This window comes from Chiloscyllium punctatum, chromosome 25, assembly GCF_047496795.1.
Source record: "Chiloscyllium punctatum isolate Juve2018m chromosome 25, sChiPun1.3, whole genome shotgun sequence".
Classification (NCBI taxonomy): Eukaryota; Metazoa; Chordata; class Chondrichthyes; order Orectolobiformes; family Hemiscylliidae; genus Chiloscyllium; species Chiloscyllium punctatum.
The window spans coordinates 39,686,078-39,704,591 of NC_092763.1; the positions used below are offsets into that span (position 1 = coordinate 39,686,078).

General features: G+C 39.3%; 1 protein-coding gene across 2 annotated transcripts in view; it reads left to right on the forward strand.

Moving 5' to 3' along the window:
- The window catches only part of LOC140495876 (uncharacterized), a 53,060-nt gene extending 34,797 nt beyond the window's left edge, over positions 1-18,263 (forward strand). For both annotated transcript variants that reach the window (XM_072595089.1, XM_072595090.1), the window contains exons 3-5: positions 514-645; positions 7,394-10,639; positions 15,337-18,263. In XM_072595089.1, the coding sequence (XP_072451190.1) occupies positions 514-645; positions 7,394-10,639; positions 15,337-15,516 (3,558 nt within the window). In that variant the 3' untranslated portion in view covers positions 15,517-18,263. The remainder of the gene's footprint in view (positions 1-513; positions 646-7,393; positions 10,640-15,336) is intronic.
- The last annotated feature ends 251 nt before the right edge of the window (positions 18,264-18,514 follow it).

The following is an 18,514-nucleotide window of genomic DNA, read 5'->3' on the forward strand; positions in this document are numbered from 1 at the left end:
GTTCAGGAGTACTACACTGTTTGCATCTGAAACATTGCAATAGGATGTTAATCTGCAGTTCTATGTGGCCTGTTATGACACTCTGTGCAGAAGAGTCAATATTTATTTCACAACTAATATCATTAAAAGATTATGTAATCATTGAACTCATAGCCTTTGTGGAAGCTTGCTGTTCTCAAATTTGCTGCATGTTTTCTATAATAAACCTGCAACTAAGCTTCAAAAGCAGCTCACTTGTTAAGAAACATTTTAGGATGCTGTGAAGTCATGAAAGTATTTTTGGGATTCTTCAAGAATAAAATGGGGGTGTTACAGTAAAATGGAATACTTTCACAAGAGAATGTTTTTTTACTTTTCTTATTCAAATTTCTGGTCCTGCTTTTCACTCCAAAACCTTTCCCTAATAATGACTGTGATTTCCGAATTATTATTTTCTGCAATTTTTAATACTGAATTGTTAAAATACATTAATTCTTAATGTTCTTTTTATTTGTTTTATACTTCCTAATCTAGGAAGTGACTGCGACTTATCCTGAACTCCACGAGCTGATGGAATCCATTCAACTGCATAACCTCAAAGAAGATGATATAATTTTAATCAAAGGGATACAACAACATTCTGAGGCATCAACGGATGGTTTGCAGGTAAACCATAAAGCTAGCAAAACAAACTCATCAGAAGACCTCCCACTTGCATGTATTTTTAGGATTCTTAAGCTTCTTGAAATATCTTAACTAGGAAAGGGAGCAACTTTCCAAATTGTAAGTGCTTTTAATATGAGTTCATACTGAAGTTAAGGTGCACTTTAATAATGCTGATTCAAGGTGGCAACTGAGACTCTCCAAATCTCAATTTCAAAGTGACTGACACAGAAATGTTTTAATTCTATCACACCATTAAAGAATTGAAGACAGTCAAGAGAAGATTGAAGGGTTTGAACTAGCTCCATCCAGCAATCTTTACACATTTTTAATCCTTTAAAACTGAACAAGCGCTGTTTGGCATTCAGGTGTTGGAGTCAATTAACCCCTTGACCCCAAGATGCTTACTGATGACAGTGGTTATAATTTATCTAACATAAATGACACTTGACCTAGGCAACGTTGGAACTATCAAAGCACTGCAGCATTACCATTACACTCTGATAGGAGTCTGATCTCTATATAACAGCAGTGAATGACCATGTCCAGACACTTTAATGCCAATCAATGTGACACATACATGGTGGTCCCTCCACCTCCCCATCTTCTTTCAAATGGCTGTCTGCATGATGGTTCAAAACATCTTCTGGCCAGATACCTGCACACTTTTTATTTAGGAAATCAATTCTCATGTTTTCTTTGTGTAAATCATACGGAGACAAGTTACCTCAATTATTATCCAGTATTGAAAATGTGTTGCTGGAAAAGCGCAGCAGGTCAGGCAGCATCCAAGGAGCAGGAGAATCAACGTTTCGGGCATAAGCCCTTCCTCAGGAATGAGGAAAGTGTGTCCAGCAGGCTAATATTATCCAGTATTGTTTGAATGTTCCAAATAAAATAATAACAATAGAAACAACATTTAATAATTGTAGGGTCAAGTGATAAAGTACAAAAAAGGCTTACACTTCTAAGTTTATTCATAATCAATGCAGTACTTATGAAATGTAATCGTTGTTGTCGCGTAAGTTAAACGTAGAGCAAACCTTTTTGGATTCTCCTTGTACAATGGGGCTTCATAAAGACATTGGAAGATCCTGTGTGATACTTGTCCCTACTTCATCTAATTCTATGGCCTTTCAGAGTGTCTGCAAATAAGATAGGAGAGGATAGACAAAAACAGAGACTGGAACAGTAATAGTGGCATTCTAAAAATCATTTCACCTTTAACCTATGTTAAGAAAATTCTTTGAAGAAAAGACAATAAAGTTAATGAAGATACAATGTTGTGTTTTATGTTGATTATCTTATTACCTTTATCCATAAAATGCCACTTATACAAACCTGTTAAAGTTGATAATATGGGGAATTAAGCAGGATAATTAAATAGAGGGACCTTGGTATTGCATTTACAGTATTATTAAAGAGGTCATAAATTGAGATATTTGCGGTGCACATTCTCTTTGTTATTAATGCAAATTGGAAAATCTCCATTCTATTTTTTTCTTAATCCCACATGGGATGAGGGCAATGCCATCATGGCTGGCATTTGTTATCCACCCCTGACTGCCTTAAACCTACTGACTTGCTAGACTTCAGAGGGCTATTAAGAGTCACCCACATCACTGTGGATTTGGAGTCAAATGTAGACTATACCATGTAAATGCAGTAGATTACCTTACCAAAAGTGTGCTAGTGAGCAAGATGGGGTTTTGCTATGCTCACCGATAGTTTCATACTCAAAACTCCTGAGGCTAGTGCTTAATTCCAGACTTATTAACACAATTCAAATCCACTGGCTTCTGTAGCCATAGACCGATAGCCCAGACCAATAGATTACTAGTCAAGTGACATTACCATTTCACCACCACATCCCCAAAATTATTATTCTGTTGAAAAATGGAAGAGAAAATAGGACACTGTAGAAATTAGGATGCAAATTTAAATGGAGCATATCTTGCATCTCTGGCAAAGAGCAATATGACACTCACTAAATACGTATCATTTACAGTGTATATCATGATTACAGCATGGAAAATCAGAAAAGTAGAGTGAGATTAACAACATTTACATACGTTGCTTCATAATTTCTAAGAACTTTTGCACCATTCTGCTATTACTCGTTGCTGAAAATAGCTAGAAGATAATTTTCATACACTCGACCCTGTTAAATCCCCAACAATTGTGAAAATGCTGCACTGAAGCCAATCTTCATGCTGTTGTCGCTGCTTAGAATTATCATTTCATTATCCACCCCTTTGTCTGTCCAACCACCAACACTTTCCTAGCTACTATCAGTTCTGAGTTCTGGACCTAAAATGTTAACTCTGATTTCTCTTCACAGATGCTGCCAGACCTGTTGAGTTTTTCCAGCAACTTCTGTTCTTGTCTCTGATTTACAGCATCTGCAGTTCTTTTGGTTTTGATCATTGTCAACAATGTTGATGTTTGTTGAAGGAAATTCCTTCATTCCTTCACTCCAACATTTCTTCTCATCAATAACCTGTATATAAATTTCTAATTCGATGAAATGTGCAAGCTGCATTTCCAAATTGGATCCTGTTCAATTATTTCATTTAAATGTGAAAAATAAACAGGTTAAACTGGTTTAGCAAGGTAAGCTTTTGTCCTTAAATAGATTAAGAAAATCATATCGCTGAGAAGGAGTATCAGAACTTCGTACGGCATAGTTCATTGATCGTCACTCAAAAGTCAGATTAGTTCATTAAATGACTACAGTTAATTCTGAAAAACTCCTCAAAACTTCAGCTGCTGAGTAGCAAAAGAACCATTGGTGACGTGAAGAGACATATTTTGCTGCAGTGAATGGATAGGATCTGGAAAACCGTACCTGCGAGTGTAGTGTGGGACAAATTCAATTGTGTTCAAAGGGGAATTAATCATCAAAACATAGTCACCGACAAGTAGAGTCCTACAGCACAGAAACAGGCCCTTTGACATAACTCGTCCATGTGGGCCAGGTATCCTAAATTGAACGAGTCCGACTTGCCTGCATTTGGTCCGTTTCCCTCTAAACCTTTCCTATTCATGTACTACTTCAAGAAATGCAAACAAAACCACATTGCATCTGTGCTATCTGTCTGCAAGAAGCAATGGGCAAAATAGCCTTCTCCTGTTTTGTACTATTTAATGATTCTATTCTATGGACATAAGGGAGGAAGGTACAGTATTGGGGAAATTAATTTTAGGCTGAGTCCCTTCAACCCATCATCTTAACAAATCCTTATTTGAGAAGTATGAAATTCAAATTCTTGATAAGATTTTGAATATTTCAGTATAACAACATTGTTTTATTGGGTGAATTTAACTAATTGTCCTAATATTGACTGGGATTCCCTTAGTGCTGGGGGCTTAGATAGGGCAGAATTCATTAGGTACCTGCAGGAACTATTGTAGGGACCATATTAGACCTTTTCGTGCAGAATGAGCCTGACCAGGTGATTGAAGCATTTTGGGAGCAGTGATCATAATTCTGTAAGCTTTAAGAAAGCTGTGCGTAAGGATAAGACTGGTCCTTGGATGAAAGTGTTAAATGGGGGACGGCTAACTACAACAGTATCGGGCAGGAACTGGAGAAATTAGATTAGGAACAGCTCTTTGTGGGAGAATCCACATCTGACATGTGGGAGTATTTTAAAGGCCAATTCATTAGACTTCAGGACGATCCTGTGAGAATGAAAGATAATGATGGCAAGATTCAGGAACCCTAGATGACAAGAGATATTGAAACTTTAGACAAAAAGAGAAAGGAAGCACATGTAAACTGAAATCAGGCAAGAACCTTGAGGAATATAAAGGAAGCAGGAAACTAGGAATCAAGAGAGCTGAAAGGGGTCACGAATTGTCTTTGGCATGTATGATTAATGAGAATCCCAAGGTATTTTTTTACATATATTAGGTGCAAGAGGGTAGCTAGGGAAAGAATAGGTCGACTCTACGACAAAAGAAGGAATTTATGCATGGAGCTGCAAGATGTGGGCTAAGTCTTTAATGAGTACTTTACACAGGTATTTATCAAACAGATGGACATGGATGATGATAAGATTAGGGAGAGTTACATTGATGTTCTAAGGCATGTTGATGTTAAGAAGGTGGAGGTGTTGGCTGTTTGAAAAACATTAGGGTAGATAAGTCCCAGACCCTAATCCCTATCCTAAGTTACTGAGGGAGGTAAGGGAAGAGGTTGCTGAGGTCTTGACGACAAAGATCTTTGTATCCTTTTTAGCCACAGGTGAGATCCCAGAGATTGGAGAATGGTTAATGTTTTTCTTTTGTATTAGAAAGGCAACTTAGCCACCCAGGAAACTATATAGGCCAGTGAGCTTTAAATCAGTGGTCGGAAAATTATTGGAGAAAATTCTTAGGGATGAGATTTACTTGCATTTGGGAGAGAATGGACTGGATAGTCCGCAGAGTTTTACGTCTCACAAATTTGTATTTGTTTTGAGGAAGTAACAAAGATGATTGATAAGGATAGGGTAGTGGATGTTGTCTATGTGGATTTTACAAGACTTGACAGGGTTCCACATGATAGGCTGGTCCAGAAAATTAAGTTGTATGGGATCCACAGTGAATTGGTAAGTTGATAGAGAATTGGCTTGGTCATTAAGGTAAGCATGGCCTAGTGGTATTATTGCTAGACTATTAGTCTAGAGACATGGGTAATGTTCTGGGGACCTAGTTTCAAATCCCACCATGGCAGATAGTGAAGCTTGAATTCAATAAGAAAATCTGGAATTAAGAGTCTAGTGATGAATATGAAACCATTGTCAATTGTCGGGAAAATCCCATTGGGTTCCCTATGCCCTTTGGGCAAGGAAACTGCCATCCTCACCTGGTCAGGCCTTTGTGTGATTCCAGGCCCACAGCAATCTGATTCTTAATTCTCCTCTGCTCAAAAAATGCTGGCCTTGCCAGTGATACCCATATCCTGTGAATGAGTTAATTAAAAAGAAGGCAGATATAGAGGGATGTTTTTCTGACTGAAGGTTTGCGACTAATGGTGTTCAGCAAAGATACGTGTTGGGATCTCTTTTGTTTGTAATGTATACAAATGATTTGAATGAAAATGTAGATGATCTAATTAGTAAGTTCGCAGTGACATTAAAATTTGTCAAAGCTGATATAGATCAGCTGGTAACTTGGGCAGAGAAATGGCAGATGAAGTTTAATCCAGGTAAATGTGAGGTGATGCACTTTGGGAGGTCAAATGCAAGATTAAAGTATACAGTCTATGATAGCACTGTTAAGAGCATTGATATGCAAGTCCATAACTCCCTGAAAGTGGCAACACAAATGAATAAGTTGGTAAAGAAGGCACACGACATGCGTGCCTTCATTGATCAAGGCATTGAGTATAAAAATTGGCAAGTCATGTTGCAGCTGCATTAAGCTTTAGTTGGGCCACATTTGGTGTTTGTGTGCAGTTCTGGTCTCACACTGTAGGAGAGATGTGGAAGCTGTGGAGAGAGAGAAAAATAGGTTTACCAGGATGTTGCCCGGATTGGAGTGCATTAGGAGAGTTTGGACAAACTTTGATTGTATTCATTAGCGTATCGGAGGCTGAGGGGTGACCTGAAAGAAGTAGATAAAATTATGAGAGGCCCAGACAGGGTGAAAAGTCAGTCTTTTTCCCACGGTGGAAATGTCAAATTTAGGGGCCATAGGTTTAAGGTGAGAGGGAAAGTTGGAAGGGCCGAGTTGGACTGAAGGTTCTGTTTCCATGCTGTACATCTCTGACGCTATGAAATTTGCAAAGCAGTTGTTGACACAGAAGGTGGTAGGTGATTGGAATGTGCTGCTAGGGAAAGTGGTAGAAGCAGCAATGACAGTGACATTTAAGAGGCAGTTAGACAGATACATGAACAGGCAGGTCATAGTGGGATACAGACCATGTGGAAGCAAATGTTTAGAGTAATCATGGTCCGTGTAGACATGGTGAATTGAAGGACCTGTTCCTGTGCAATACTGTTCAATGTTTTCTGTGTTTGAGTTCACTGGAAAATCATGTTCAGAATGTGCAACAGAGGGAAACAAAGATAAAATTGAGAGATAGAGAAATAAAAAGTTATACTTGTATTTTCATTGTGGATTTTTTGTAAAAGTTCATAATTACCATTTGAAGTAATTGTATTCTAAAATGTAAAAAGGTAGTTTTCAGTGTGGGAGAGGTTGCTTGACAATATTTGAGAGTTATAGTGTTTAAACAATTACTTATTCCCAAATGCACAGTCCTAATATTTTCTGACATGCTTTCTGCCTAATTTGTCCATCCATAATACAATTTCCCACTTTACATGGACTTTAATGGCAAGATACTAGTGTATTTTGTGACTAAGAAGGATGTATCAGGCAACAATTTCAACATTTACCAGCACATAGGGACTTTGGATGTCATTGTCTGATTTAATCCATAATAACAGAGCACTGCTGGTCTCACTGTTATTCTTAGCTTAAGATGAAGAGCGATAATGTTCATATGAAAGAAACTTAGGCTGGGAATTTCTTTGGAGCTGCTCCCGTTGTGTGGCTCTTACTTCTCTGGAAGTAGTGTATAAAGGTAAATCAGGTTTCCCCATATTTCTGGTAAACCTCTGGCAGCAGATGAAGGACAACAGTATCTATAAAGTTGCTGCTGCAAATATAAATGAAAGTTAGCTAATAATTTATATAAGATGGATTGATTCTGCTTTTGCTGACTAAACTGATTGATGCTTTATATTTTGAATAACAGAATTCAACAGAAGGAGTAATGTGCCTGTCGCCTTCACCCAGCTACAACAGTAGTTCTGTATTTTGCAGCCTCCAAAAATATGCATTGGGATTCCAGCATGCAATCCATGCAATTACCGGAAATTTTACTGATACCATCAGTCAGAGTACAGAGCACATTTCCACTAATGAGACTTGTTTTCCTGATGCCGATACTCCGAGAATAGAAGTGCCTGCTGTTGATGGTAATATGTGCCCTCGTCATAATTCTTTTCCTGAGGTTGATAATCCACACCTGCCCAGTATTCACCTTCCAATGTCAGAGCAGTTGTGTTATCAGATGCCAGTTTCTCAAAGGCCTTCTAGTCCTGTACATTCTTCAGTATCTAGGCTTTCAGAGGATATCCAGTCGCCAAATACAATAACAGACCTAGTTATGGAATATCCTTCTGATGTTCCATGGGCCAATAAATCTCAGTTCTTAGACCTTCTTTCCAATTTTGCAGAGGCTATGTCAACTGAAATACTCAGCACAGTTATTAAGGATAGTCCTGATGGAAACAGATCTACAGTGGAGCAGCCAGAGGCTTGGACACCCACAGAAGACCAATGTTCATCAGATATATTTTCACATGATAATATCCAGCATGCCCACTTGTATGATACTTTTGCAGGCATTGATGAATTTCCCAAATCATCTCAAGATGGTTTAAGTACAAGTAGAGAAAAAGGATCTGAGGAAAGCCTTGACCTAGATGCTCTACATTATGGCCTGGTCCGTCTGGCAAGCAGGGAAACTTCCAGTGTTATTCAGAAGTCCCTTCAGGAAGTTGAGCATCAAACGGAAGAGAGCTTTGCTGACCACATTTCAAAATCAATAAAAGCAGTTTCCTCAGAAGAAGCAAATGTTGCAGTACTTCCCGTTGTGGAAAATTATGCATTGAGATTGACCCATGATGTAATTTCTGACAGCACCAGAGAAGCAAGCTTAGAAAGGGTGACGACACAAAATAAACTACAGCAAGTTGAAGGAGGAAACGTGAACGCGCACCCTGCTTCTATTGAATCACATAACAATAACAAGCTTTCAGATATGTCACAATCTGACATTCTTACACATGAAATTAACCATCTTACAAGCAAGGAAGTCAGTTCATTGTGTACTGGAGTAAGACCATTGGTACAAGGTGAACAAGTTGAAACTTTAACCCAAGTATCGCAACAATATTTGGATGGCTGTTCTCCAGACAGGGAAAGGCACTTATCAATGACCGACAAAGAAAGAGCTGTTGATCATGATTATGAGAAACAAATGTTTGATAAACTTGGACTCACCAAGCAGGGTTCACTGGATTATCCCGATGCACCTCCACCTACACCACTGAGGCCAAAGCTGAGCAGCAGTCAAAGGAGTTTCACGAGAAAGCTCAAGGGAGGTTTGGCAAAAGAATTCCTTCCTTCACCACCTCCACCAACCCCAAAGGAAAATGTCAATTTTTGTTTGTCTGAGGAGGATCGAGAAACTGAGGAAAAGACAGAATTTATGAGAAAGTTAATCCGATCCTTGTCTCAAGAGTTCAATGGAAAAGACACCACTGGAATTTCTGAGGAACCTGAAGATGAGAGTTTGGAACTGATGTCTCTGGCTCCAAAAAATAAACCAACACAGAATTCCTGCAGTGATGGAGAAACTGTCCAAGACTATTTTAGTCATTTGATGTCAGGTATTGTTTTTTCTTCTGCACAAGTAATTTGCAGTATTATGGGTGAAAGCATTGATTTTAAAGCACCCAAACATCAGCACTGTGATAGTGTTACATGTAGTGATGAATATCAACCAAATATCCAGACATCAGAGGAACCAAACCCACTTTCTCCTGTTCCAGTTATTCCAGAAACAGAAAAGAATCCAAATGAACACATTGAGAATAAACACGGAGACAATTTTCCAGAAAGCATGGAAAGCCTGTTAGGGGACTATGCTGATATGTTAGCACAGAAAATTATCAATGTGGTTATTAACTTTCTGAACCAAATTGACTTACATGACCATGGAGAACAAAACATGGATGGAAAAAGTGAAATGTCATTTGAAGATGGAAAGCAAGATTGTCGGCATTCACATTACATTAAGCAGATAAATTCCATGTCAGAGGAGTGGGTAAAAGGGATAATACAATCTGCCCTACAAGTATTTATTACTCAATATCGATTGCAAAAGGGCAGCTATACCAACCCTGAGACTGTGCATTCATCAGAACAATTGCAGAATACAGATTCAGCCAGAAGCATTGACATTAAGGACAATACAGAAGATCACCATATCAAAATGTCAGTGGAAACAATTAAATCTGAAGCAAACAGTGAGGATGAGGGTCTACGCAGTCACCTTGCTTTTACTGAAGAGCAAAATCCAGTTACTGAAGGTTTAGGATGTGGAACTGGTATTGGAATCAGACCAAGCCTTGGTGAAGGAACAAATGACAACAATAACAATTACAATCCATACCCATATAAGCAGACACAGACAGACGTGACTACTGAAGAGCTCACTGGAAAGAACCAAAATTGGTTTGCTCAAGCAGAAACAAAAATGAACTTATTTGAACAAAAGGAGAATGATTTTTTAGCCCTTCATTCAGAGGCAATTGTTGAAGATAAAGAAACATCTTCCATCTTAGAATTATCCAAAGTCATATTGAAGGATCCAGACTGCAAACTGGTACATAAAAAATATGCTGAAAACCTAGCAGCAACTATACTTGAGTCCTCCTTGGACGATGCATATAGACATTCTGGTACTGGAACAGTTAGAGATGAGATACCAATGTGTTCTCCAAACGCTGAACAGTATCGGAAATCTATTTCTAACAGCCCAGGTGAACAAAGTCCAGAACTCCAACAGAAAATAAGGACAGAAGAATTATTGAAGGAAAGAGAACCAGGTGTTCCCATAATTGAAAACACTAAATCACAAAGATTAAATGTAGTTGAATATACAGATGTAACATCGTCAAAACAAGCACAGGAGGATCTGAGTCAGTCCACTGCTATGGCGCAGTGCCATGCTGAAGAACAGGAAGGTTGTGAGGAAATGGGGAATGCTACTTCATTTGCTCCAAGGGGAATTGAAATCTCGTTGGTGAACTTTAACTCTAAGTCTGCTGCTGTTGACGCACAAGTACAAGCAATGCTGCAGTGGGCAGCAGCAACTCAGCTTAACATCACCAAGATTCATATAAGGACCTCAAGTGATGACTTCGTACAGGTAAGTGTCATTCACTAGGAATTAAGATTCTTTCCCCGTAAGCTCCCAGTTAATATAAATTGGTTATGACACTACCTTGCCTAATTAGCCCACTTTACAACCATGAATAAAACTACAAAGTAATGCATTGTAATTAATTGTATTTGGCGATGTTAAGATAACATTTTTGATTGAAACCATTTTATTTGAAAAAGATGTGGTACAGACAGCACTGCGGGTTGCTATTTGGACAGCCTGCTTGGTGTTTTCCACTGACCATGTGGAAGAACGTCATGTAAATAATTGCCCACTTCCTGTCCCAAGGAATTAATCTCAGTCTGATTACAATGCAAATAGATATTCCCCATTACGTTTACCTTCTTACTGGTGGAAATTTCTGAAGATGTCAACAAAATAACATTTGCTTTAAGTTACATCTATCTAATGTTTAACAAGAGATTAAAGGTTATTCATACCTTTAGAAATGTTTCAAAACTTAATGGGACAACCTCAGTTTAAAATTGAAACTTAACAAGTTGTGGAGAAACTGTGAGGAGGTGTATTTCCCCTGAGTGGTCTATGATAAATGAATCATGAATTTTGACACTGAACTGCACAGATCCAAGAAGGTCCAATCTTTGGACTGTACTGATTTCAACCAAGGTCAACAGCTAAAATTATAATTTGCTTCAATACTACAGAACAGGGGATGAGTTCCGTTTTTCATCAAAATCCAGACACTTCTATTACGAATATTTACATGGATCAGGCTTAGTTGTGTGTTCCTACTTCAAATAATGTTTTGTCAATCACGTTTTTTTAACTTCACTTTTGATGAGATATATGTTTTTACTGTGGAACTGTTGGCATGGTTCACTGCTTTCCGAAGGAAGGCTCTGCAATACTCACACATAACTATGGGGATGTGGTACGGTTTCTGTTTTATTGCAAGCTTCCTACTCATGGCTAATATGTAAGAGGACAAAACCAGGAAGCCTGATCAGACTGGAAATTCTGTCTGGAGAGAATTAAGTCTTTTTCCGATTCCAGGTTTAAAATTTACACAATCTCTGTCATATAGGAAGCAAAGTAGCTGTCTCCTCAAATACCATTTTGTTTGTTCCAACTTTATTTTTACTTCAAGCAACTATCTCTTTTTAGTTGATTTATCTGCAATCTGTTTGCATTTATAAACATAGCTAAATTATAGTTGTGATGGTTAAATTCAAATTATTTTTGAGATATCTAAATATAATAGAGGGATTCTTTGAATATGGTATGTATCCAGTTAGAGGAGTTAGCACAACACGATGGAAATTAGTTACATATGATTATTTTTAACTAAACACAAATATTCTAAAGATATGATGTCATGCCCACAGGGTGATAAGTTTAATGTTGCAAAGCTAATATTTACCAGCTGTGATTTTTAAGTATAAATATTTGCTTCATTCTTATCATTCCAACATTTCTTTGAGGTTGGGTTATATTTTTTAGCTATTCCTTCTCAGTTGGAGAGTGTCTAATGTTTGCCTTTATTTAAAAAAGGGCTGCAAGAAGGAGTCTGAGTATGAATATTGACCAGTATGTCTGACATCAATGGTGTGTACGTTGGAGCAATTCTAAGAGACAGAATTTACATGCATCTGGAGACGCAAGATTAGGAATAGTCAGCATGTCCTTGTGCATGGGAAATCGTGTCTCTCAAACTTGATTGGGATTTTTAGGACATTAAAGGACAGATGATAGCAGTGCAGTAGAAGTTGTCTATGTGGACTTTAGTAAAGCCTTTGACAAGGTTCCACATGATGGACTGATTAGTAAAGTTAGATCACATGGGATTAAAGGAGAGCCTGCCAGTTGGACAGAACATTGGCTTGATGGTAGGAGACAGAAGGTGGTGGTGCAGGGTTGTTTTTCAGACTCAAGGCCTGTGACCAGAGGTATTCTGCTGGGACTGGTGCTGGGTCCACTCTGTTATTTATAAAAACGGTTTGGATGAGAATATAGGCGGCATGGTTAATAAGTTTGTGGTAACACCAAAATTAATGACAGTGAAGGAGGTTATCTAAGATTACAAAGGGCCAATGATCAATTGGGCAAATGAGCAAAGGTGTGGCAGTTGGAGTTTAATGTAGATAAATATGAGGTGTTGCATTTTGGTAGGACGAACAAGGGCAGAACTTAGCTAATGGTAGGGCCACAGTAAGTGTTGTAGAACAGAGAGACCTGGAGTTTAGGTACATAGTTCGTTGAAAGTTGCATCATAGGGAGATAGGGTGGTAAAGAAGGTGTTTGGTGGACTTGCCTTCATGCCCAGACCTTTGAATATAGGAGTTGTGACACCATACAGGACACTGGTGAAGACACTTTTGGAGCAGTGTGTACAGTTCTGGTCGCTCCACTATAGGAAAGATAATATTGAATTGGTGAGGATTCCAAAGATGTTACTGGTACTGGAGAGTTTGAGTTATAAGCAGAGGCTGGGACATATTTTACTGGAGATTAGGTGGTTGAGGGGTGACCTTATAGAGGTTTATAAAATCATGAGGGGTATAGATAAGGTGAAAAGCAAAGTTTTTTTTCCCTAAGATTGGGGAGTTCAAAACTAGCAGGCATAATTTTAAAGTGACAGGAGAAAGATTTAAAAGGGATCTGAGGGGCATCTTTTTCACACAGAGGGTGGTTCATATATGGAATGATCTGCCAGAGAAATGTAGGTACAACATTTCTGCTGCACTCTCCCTCTCTCCCTGTATCTTCAGTTTTCTCTTTTACAGTGACTATTAATTGTATTTTAATAATATACTGAAGCTTTCTCTTTGAGATGGAGTCCCACTGATATTCAAATATCTGATTTTTCTACAGTTGTTAGATTCCTTGTGGAACTGATGTAGAAGTAAAACTCAAAGCTGGTTCATTTCTTAAAAAGTATATACACAAGGTCTTTCCCCTGGGGTGGGGCAGTCCAATTATGGAAGGCATAGGTTAAGGTGAGAGGGGAAAGGTTTAGAAGGGGCCTAAAGGGCAACCTTTTCACACAGGATGGAATGAGCTGCCAGGGGAAGCTGTGGAGGCTGGTACATTTAAAAGGCATCTGGATGGGTATATGAATAGGAATGGTTTAGAGCGATATGGACCAATTGCTGGCAAATGTGACTAAATTAATTTAGGATATTTGGTTAGCATGGACGAGTTCGACGAGTTTCTGTGCTGTACATCTCTAATGATTCTAAGATTCTAAGTAGATGAGTTTAAAAAAACAATAAAGCTTCTGCCATGTTGTGCAATATGTTTGAATTTCATGTGATTCTTTTATAGTAACACAGCAAAGATTGCAAACTCAGAAACAGAAATAGAAAATCTTGCCAAAACGGATCATGTACTATTGTCACGATGAACCATGTCATTCGTTATCCAATTTACTCCCTATTTATGGTATGATTAAAGGATACGATGTTTCTTGTGACTGGATTAGATTAGATCACTTACAGTGTGGAAACAGGCCCTTTGGCCCAACAAGTCCACACCGCCCCACCGAAGCCCCACCGCTCCACCCATACCCCTACATCTACCCCTTACCTAACACCTACGGGCAATTTAGCATGGCCAATTCATCTGACCTGCACATCTTTGGACTGTGGGAGGAAACTGGAGCACCCGGAGGGAACCCATGCAGACACTGGGAGAATGTGCAAACTCCACACAGTCAGTCGCCTGAGACGGGAATTGAACCCGGGTCTCTGGCGCTGTGAGGCAGCAGTGCTAACCACTGTGCTACCATGCTGCCCAAACAAAGTCAGTCTTCTATGAATCATAGAATACCTACAGAATCTTTGGATTGTAGGAGGAAACTCATGCAGACATGGGTAAGAATGCATAAACTCCACACAGACTCCTGAAGGTGGAACTGAACCCACGTCCCTAGCACTGTAAGACAGCAGTGCTAACCACTGAGCCACCATGCCATCCTTAACACTGAATCAGTCCCTTTGCAGATTGCACAAAAATCTAGTCTCTTCCAAACCTAAACCTTTACCCTACTTAGAAGGACAAGGGAAACCGATACATGGAATCCCACCACTTGCAAGTTCCCTGCCAAGCCACACACCATCTTGACTTGGAAATGTATCGCCATTTTGACACAGTCTCACTGTATCAAAATCCTAGTTTACCTTCCTCACAGCACTGTGGGTGAACTTACACAACGAGGAGTGCAGTAGTTCAGGAAGGGGCTTATTAACATCTTATCGAGAACAATTAAGGATGGGCAATAAATGCTGGCCTTGCCAGTGACACCCACATGCCAAGAATTAATAAAAAGAAGTTCACTGCCAGGTGTGGAAAAATATTTCAAGGATATGGGCAGTTTTGAAAGAAATAAGAACGATGGTCATAAAATCACAATTAAACCCCATTTAAATAAATAAATATATACACAATGTAACTTTTATAATGTTTTGACGATGCTGCAATGATAATAGTGATCACTTGCAGTATTCCAGTTGATGTCTTGGACCCTGATTCAAAAACAGTTGTCCATTTGGGGCATGACAGTGGCTCTGTGGTTAGCACTGAGTGGGGTGAGTCTGGGTGGGATGCTCTTCTGAGAGTCAGTGTGGAATTGTTGGGTCAAATAGTCTTCTTCTGCATTGTAGTGATTCTACAATAAAATGATGACGGTAGATTCTCTCTCTCTCTCTCTCTTTCTCTTCCAGTTCCCGACTCTGTTGGCGCTAGCTGAAGCTGAAGAATGGGCAGTTGGAAGGCTTCTTCATGCAGTACTAGCATTTTATGAAAGAAACCAGACAGCAGTCAGCTCAACACTCTTTGACTATCTTCTTGAACACTTGGATAGCCTTCAGACTCCCAGTAAGCAGCACACGACGTCAAGCTAAGGTCTTGGCTTTTACCCACATTGTTGTTAGAGAAACAACGTTCATCTTTCATTGTCTTATGACCAGGTTAAAATCCCAAGACAGAGATGAATGGAATGAACTGAGTTTGGAAGAAGTAAAGAATGAATTCCGTTTTGAAAATTTGGTCTGACCGCACAATTTTCAGACTAGTTTTGTATCATACTAAAAAATCAAGTGCTGCATTTTGAAAGTGGTTAAAATCGAATGGTTACAATCATAGTCTTAGGGTAGACTTCTTTTACCTTGCTTATGTGTGATCTGTTCCCAGGCTGCTCCTCCCACATCTCACAAACTGGATGTCAATGGATGGCTGCCAATCATCAATGAAGAGGTGCAACAATATGACTGGGGTTGTCACTGTATATGCATCAAAGTGGATGGTGAATGTTATAACACTCTGCAAGCCCCTTTTAACAATGGTACAGCAGCAATGATGCTGACAGTCTGAGTTGCATGACAGTTACCTGGTAATAAGTATGAGTATTCAGTGTGAGTCTCCATTGCAGAACTCAAACTTTTGGTGGAAGCTGTTTGTGCTGCAGTGGAAGCAGAGACACTGCAACATCATTGGATCCACTTTAGTGACAACCAACATTTCATTGGTGGGAAGCATAGGATCAAAACTCTGCACAACACCCTGTTCCAAGCTGATGCTGATCTCCATGTTCCTTAATGTTCCTGACAGCCTGAAATGTCAGGTCATTTTTTGAATGCTTAAGAGTCACAAATGGACTAAAGGTCAGCCAGCCACACCTTGCGCATCCCTGTGGAAAATTTTAGGTGGACCAAATTAGGCAGGAGGCTTATGGAAAAACCGTCAGAGGAATTTCCAGCCCCATATTCCCAGCTATAAACTGCTGATGGGCAATGTGAAAATCTGCCCGTGGAGACGCAGTCTGTAAGCTGTCCCTTACATAATGTGCACAGTCAGTAATTGAACTTGTAGTTCTGAGTGTGAAATGAAGTGATGGTGTGTCCTGCTGTCTCTGGATGTGTCCTGGAAGAGAAGAGGAAGTATGCCAGTCTATGTGGTGCAATATGTTTAGCTGATGTTGCTGCCATGGTTCAAGAATTAGTAGAATAAACAGACTGTGGCCTTGAATGTGAAGCTTGTTGTACTGAGTGTGAGTGTCCAGTGAAGCATGCTGAATGTCTGTGATCCATTTGAATTATTAGGTGAATGGTGTGGTGAATTGAGGTTAGTTCAATAATGATAGATGTGATAGAGCATTTGAAGATTTAATCACAAACCTTGCCCACTTGTTTGAAATCATTAAACTTTTTCCTGCACTACATCCATGTTTTGGCTGCACCTTGATCTCTGAATCCATCTCTTATGAGGTCATTGAGCTTATTGCAGCACTTCCACCAAGCATTGAGGTCAGGAGCTACCTTCTCTGACTGTCATTTGAGCGTGTGCCTAAAAGGTTTCTTGGTGCCCTGTGGATACAGAACACCTATCCAAATTTTCATTTTGAGCACAGTTTATGTGTTATGTCATTCTTCTATGTATGCCTGTTCAGATTCAATTCTTGCATGACCGCCAGTAGTATTTGCTTTGGTCCCTAAGCATCTCATTTTCTTTAAGAACTGTAGGCTACATTTAAGCAATAAGCCTAGCTTTAAATAGCACTGGATGTTAAAAAGTTAGACTGCTACTAATATTAGAAGAATTAAAATCTCTACTGTGTGGAAACAGGCCCTTCAGTCCAACAGGTCTACACCGACTCTCTGAGGAGAACCCCACCCAAACCCATTCCCCTACATAACCTCCTGTATCTAACCTACACATCCCTGAACACTATTGGCTATTTAGCATGGCCAATTCACCTAACCTGCACATCTTTGGATTGTAGAGGAAACTGGAGCACCCAGAGGAAACCTACACGGACACAGGGAGAATGTGCAAACTCTACACAGCCAGTTGCCTAAGGCTGGATTCAAACCCAGGTCTCTGGCACTGTGAGGCAGCAGTGCTAACCACTGAGCCACCGTGCCACCCATAAATATATACAGTGAATGAACAGCTAGTAAATAGAATTCCATCCTGAGAAGTGTGTGGTGCATTTTGGAAGGACCAACAAGGCAATGGAGTAGTGTTGAATGGTAGGAGCCTAGGAAGTACAGCAGTTCAGAGTGCAAGATCGTAGTTCCTTGAAAATAACAAGCTTGGTGGTTAAGAAGGCATTTGGGATACTTTTGGGAATGTTTCTTCGTGCTTATTTCATCTCCAGCTGGAGATTGTCTGAATGGCTTAGGTCAAGGACAAAAGTGGGGGAAGGGGGATACACTGACAAGCTAAGAACAATTTCAGGCTGGGCACAGCGTGCGAACAATGTCAGGTTGGGACACTGTTAAGGTATAGATTTTGTCAGACCAGGGATGGGCTTTCCCAGTTACGTTTTAGAGTATTTCGGAGTCAGTGAGGAGACAGGATTGTGCAGAGGTAAGAGAGAATTTTGCATATTTTGTGTTTATGTTTATTTATTTATATTTCTGCTTCCCAGCATTACTTCACTTAGTTTAACGTATAACTTTCTGTTGGTGTGGTAAAGGAGTGAGAAGTTTTATCTACTCCTGTATGTGTTCTTCTGTTTGGAAAAAATGTACTTTGTCTCAAATTTACATGCTGTTCTATTTTGATGCAAGTTAGAATATTTGGGGAGGAATGAGGAATATATTACAGTATTTTTATACTTATTTTATTTTCAAAGAATGTGTTTTTAAGCTAGTGTAACAATATTAAAACCATCTTCTGCATTTATTAATAAAATGTAAATTGTCTTCAGTATGCTTTGTCATCATTCTTCAGTGTATAATTTGGTTTGAATAATATTGTTCTTAGAATCATAGAAAAGAAATAGCACAAAAATCACAGCACAAAAAGAGACCATTCAGTGTGGAATGTTTATGCTGGCTGTCTGCAAGGGCAAGGAGAAAGTGAGGACTGCAGATGCTGGAGATTCAAAGTAGCGAG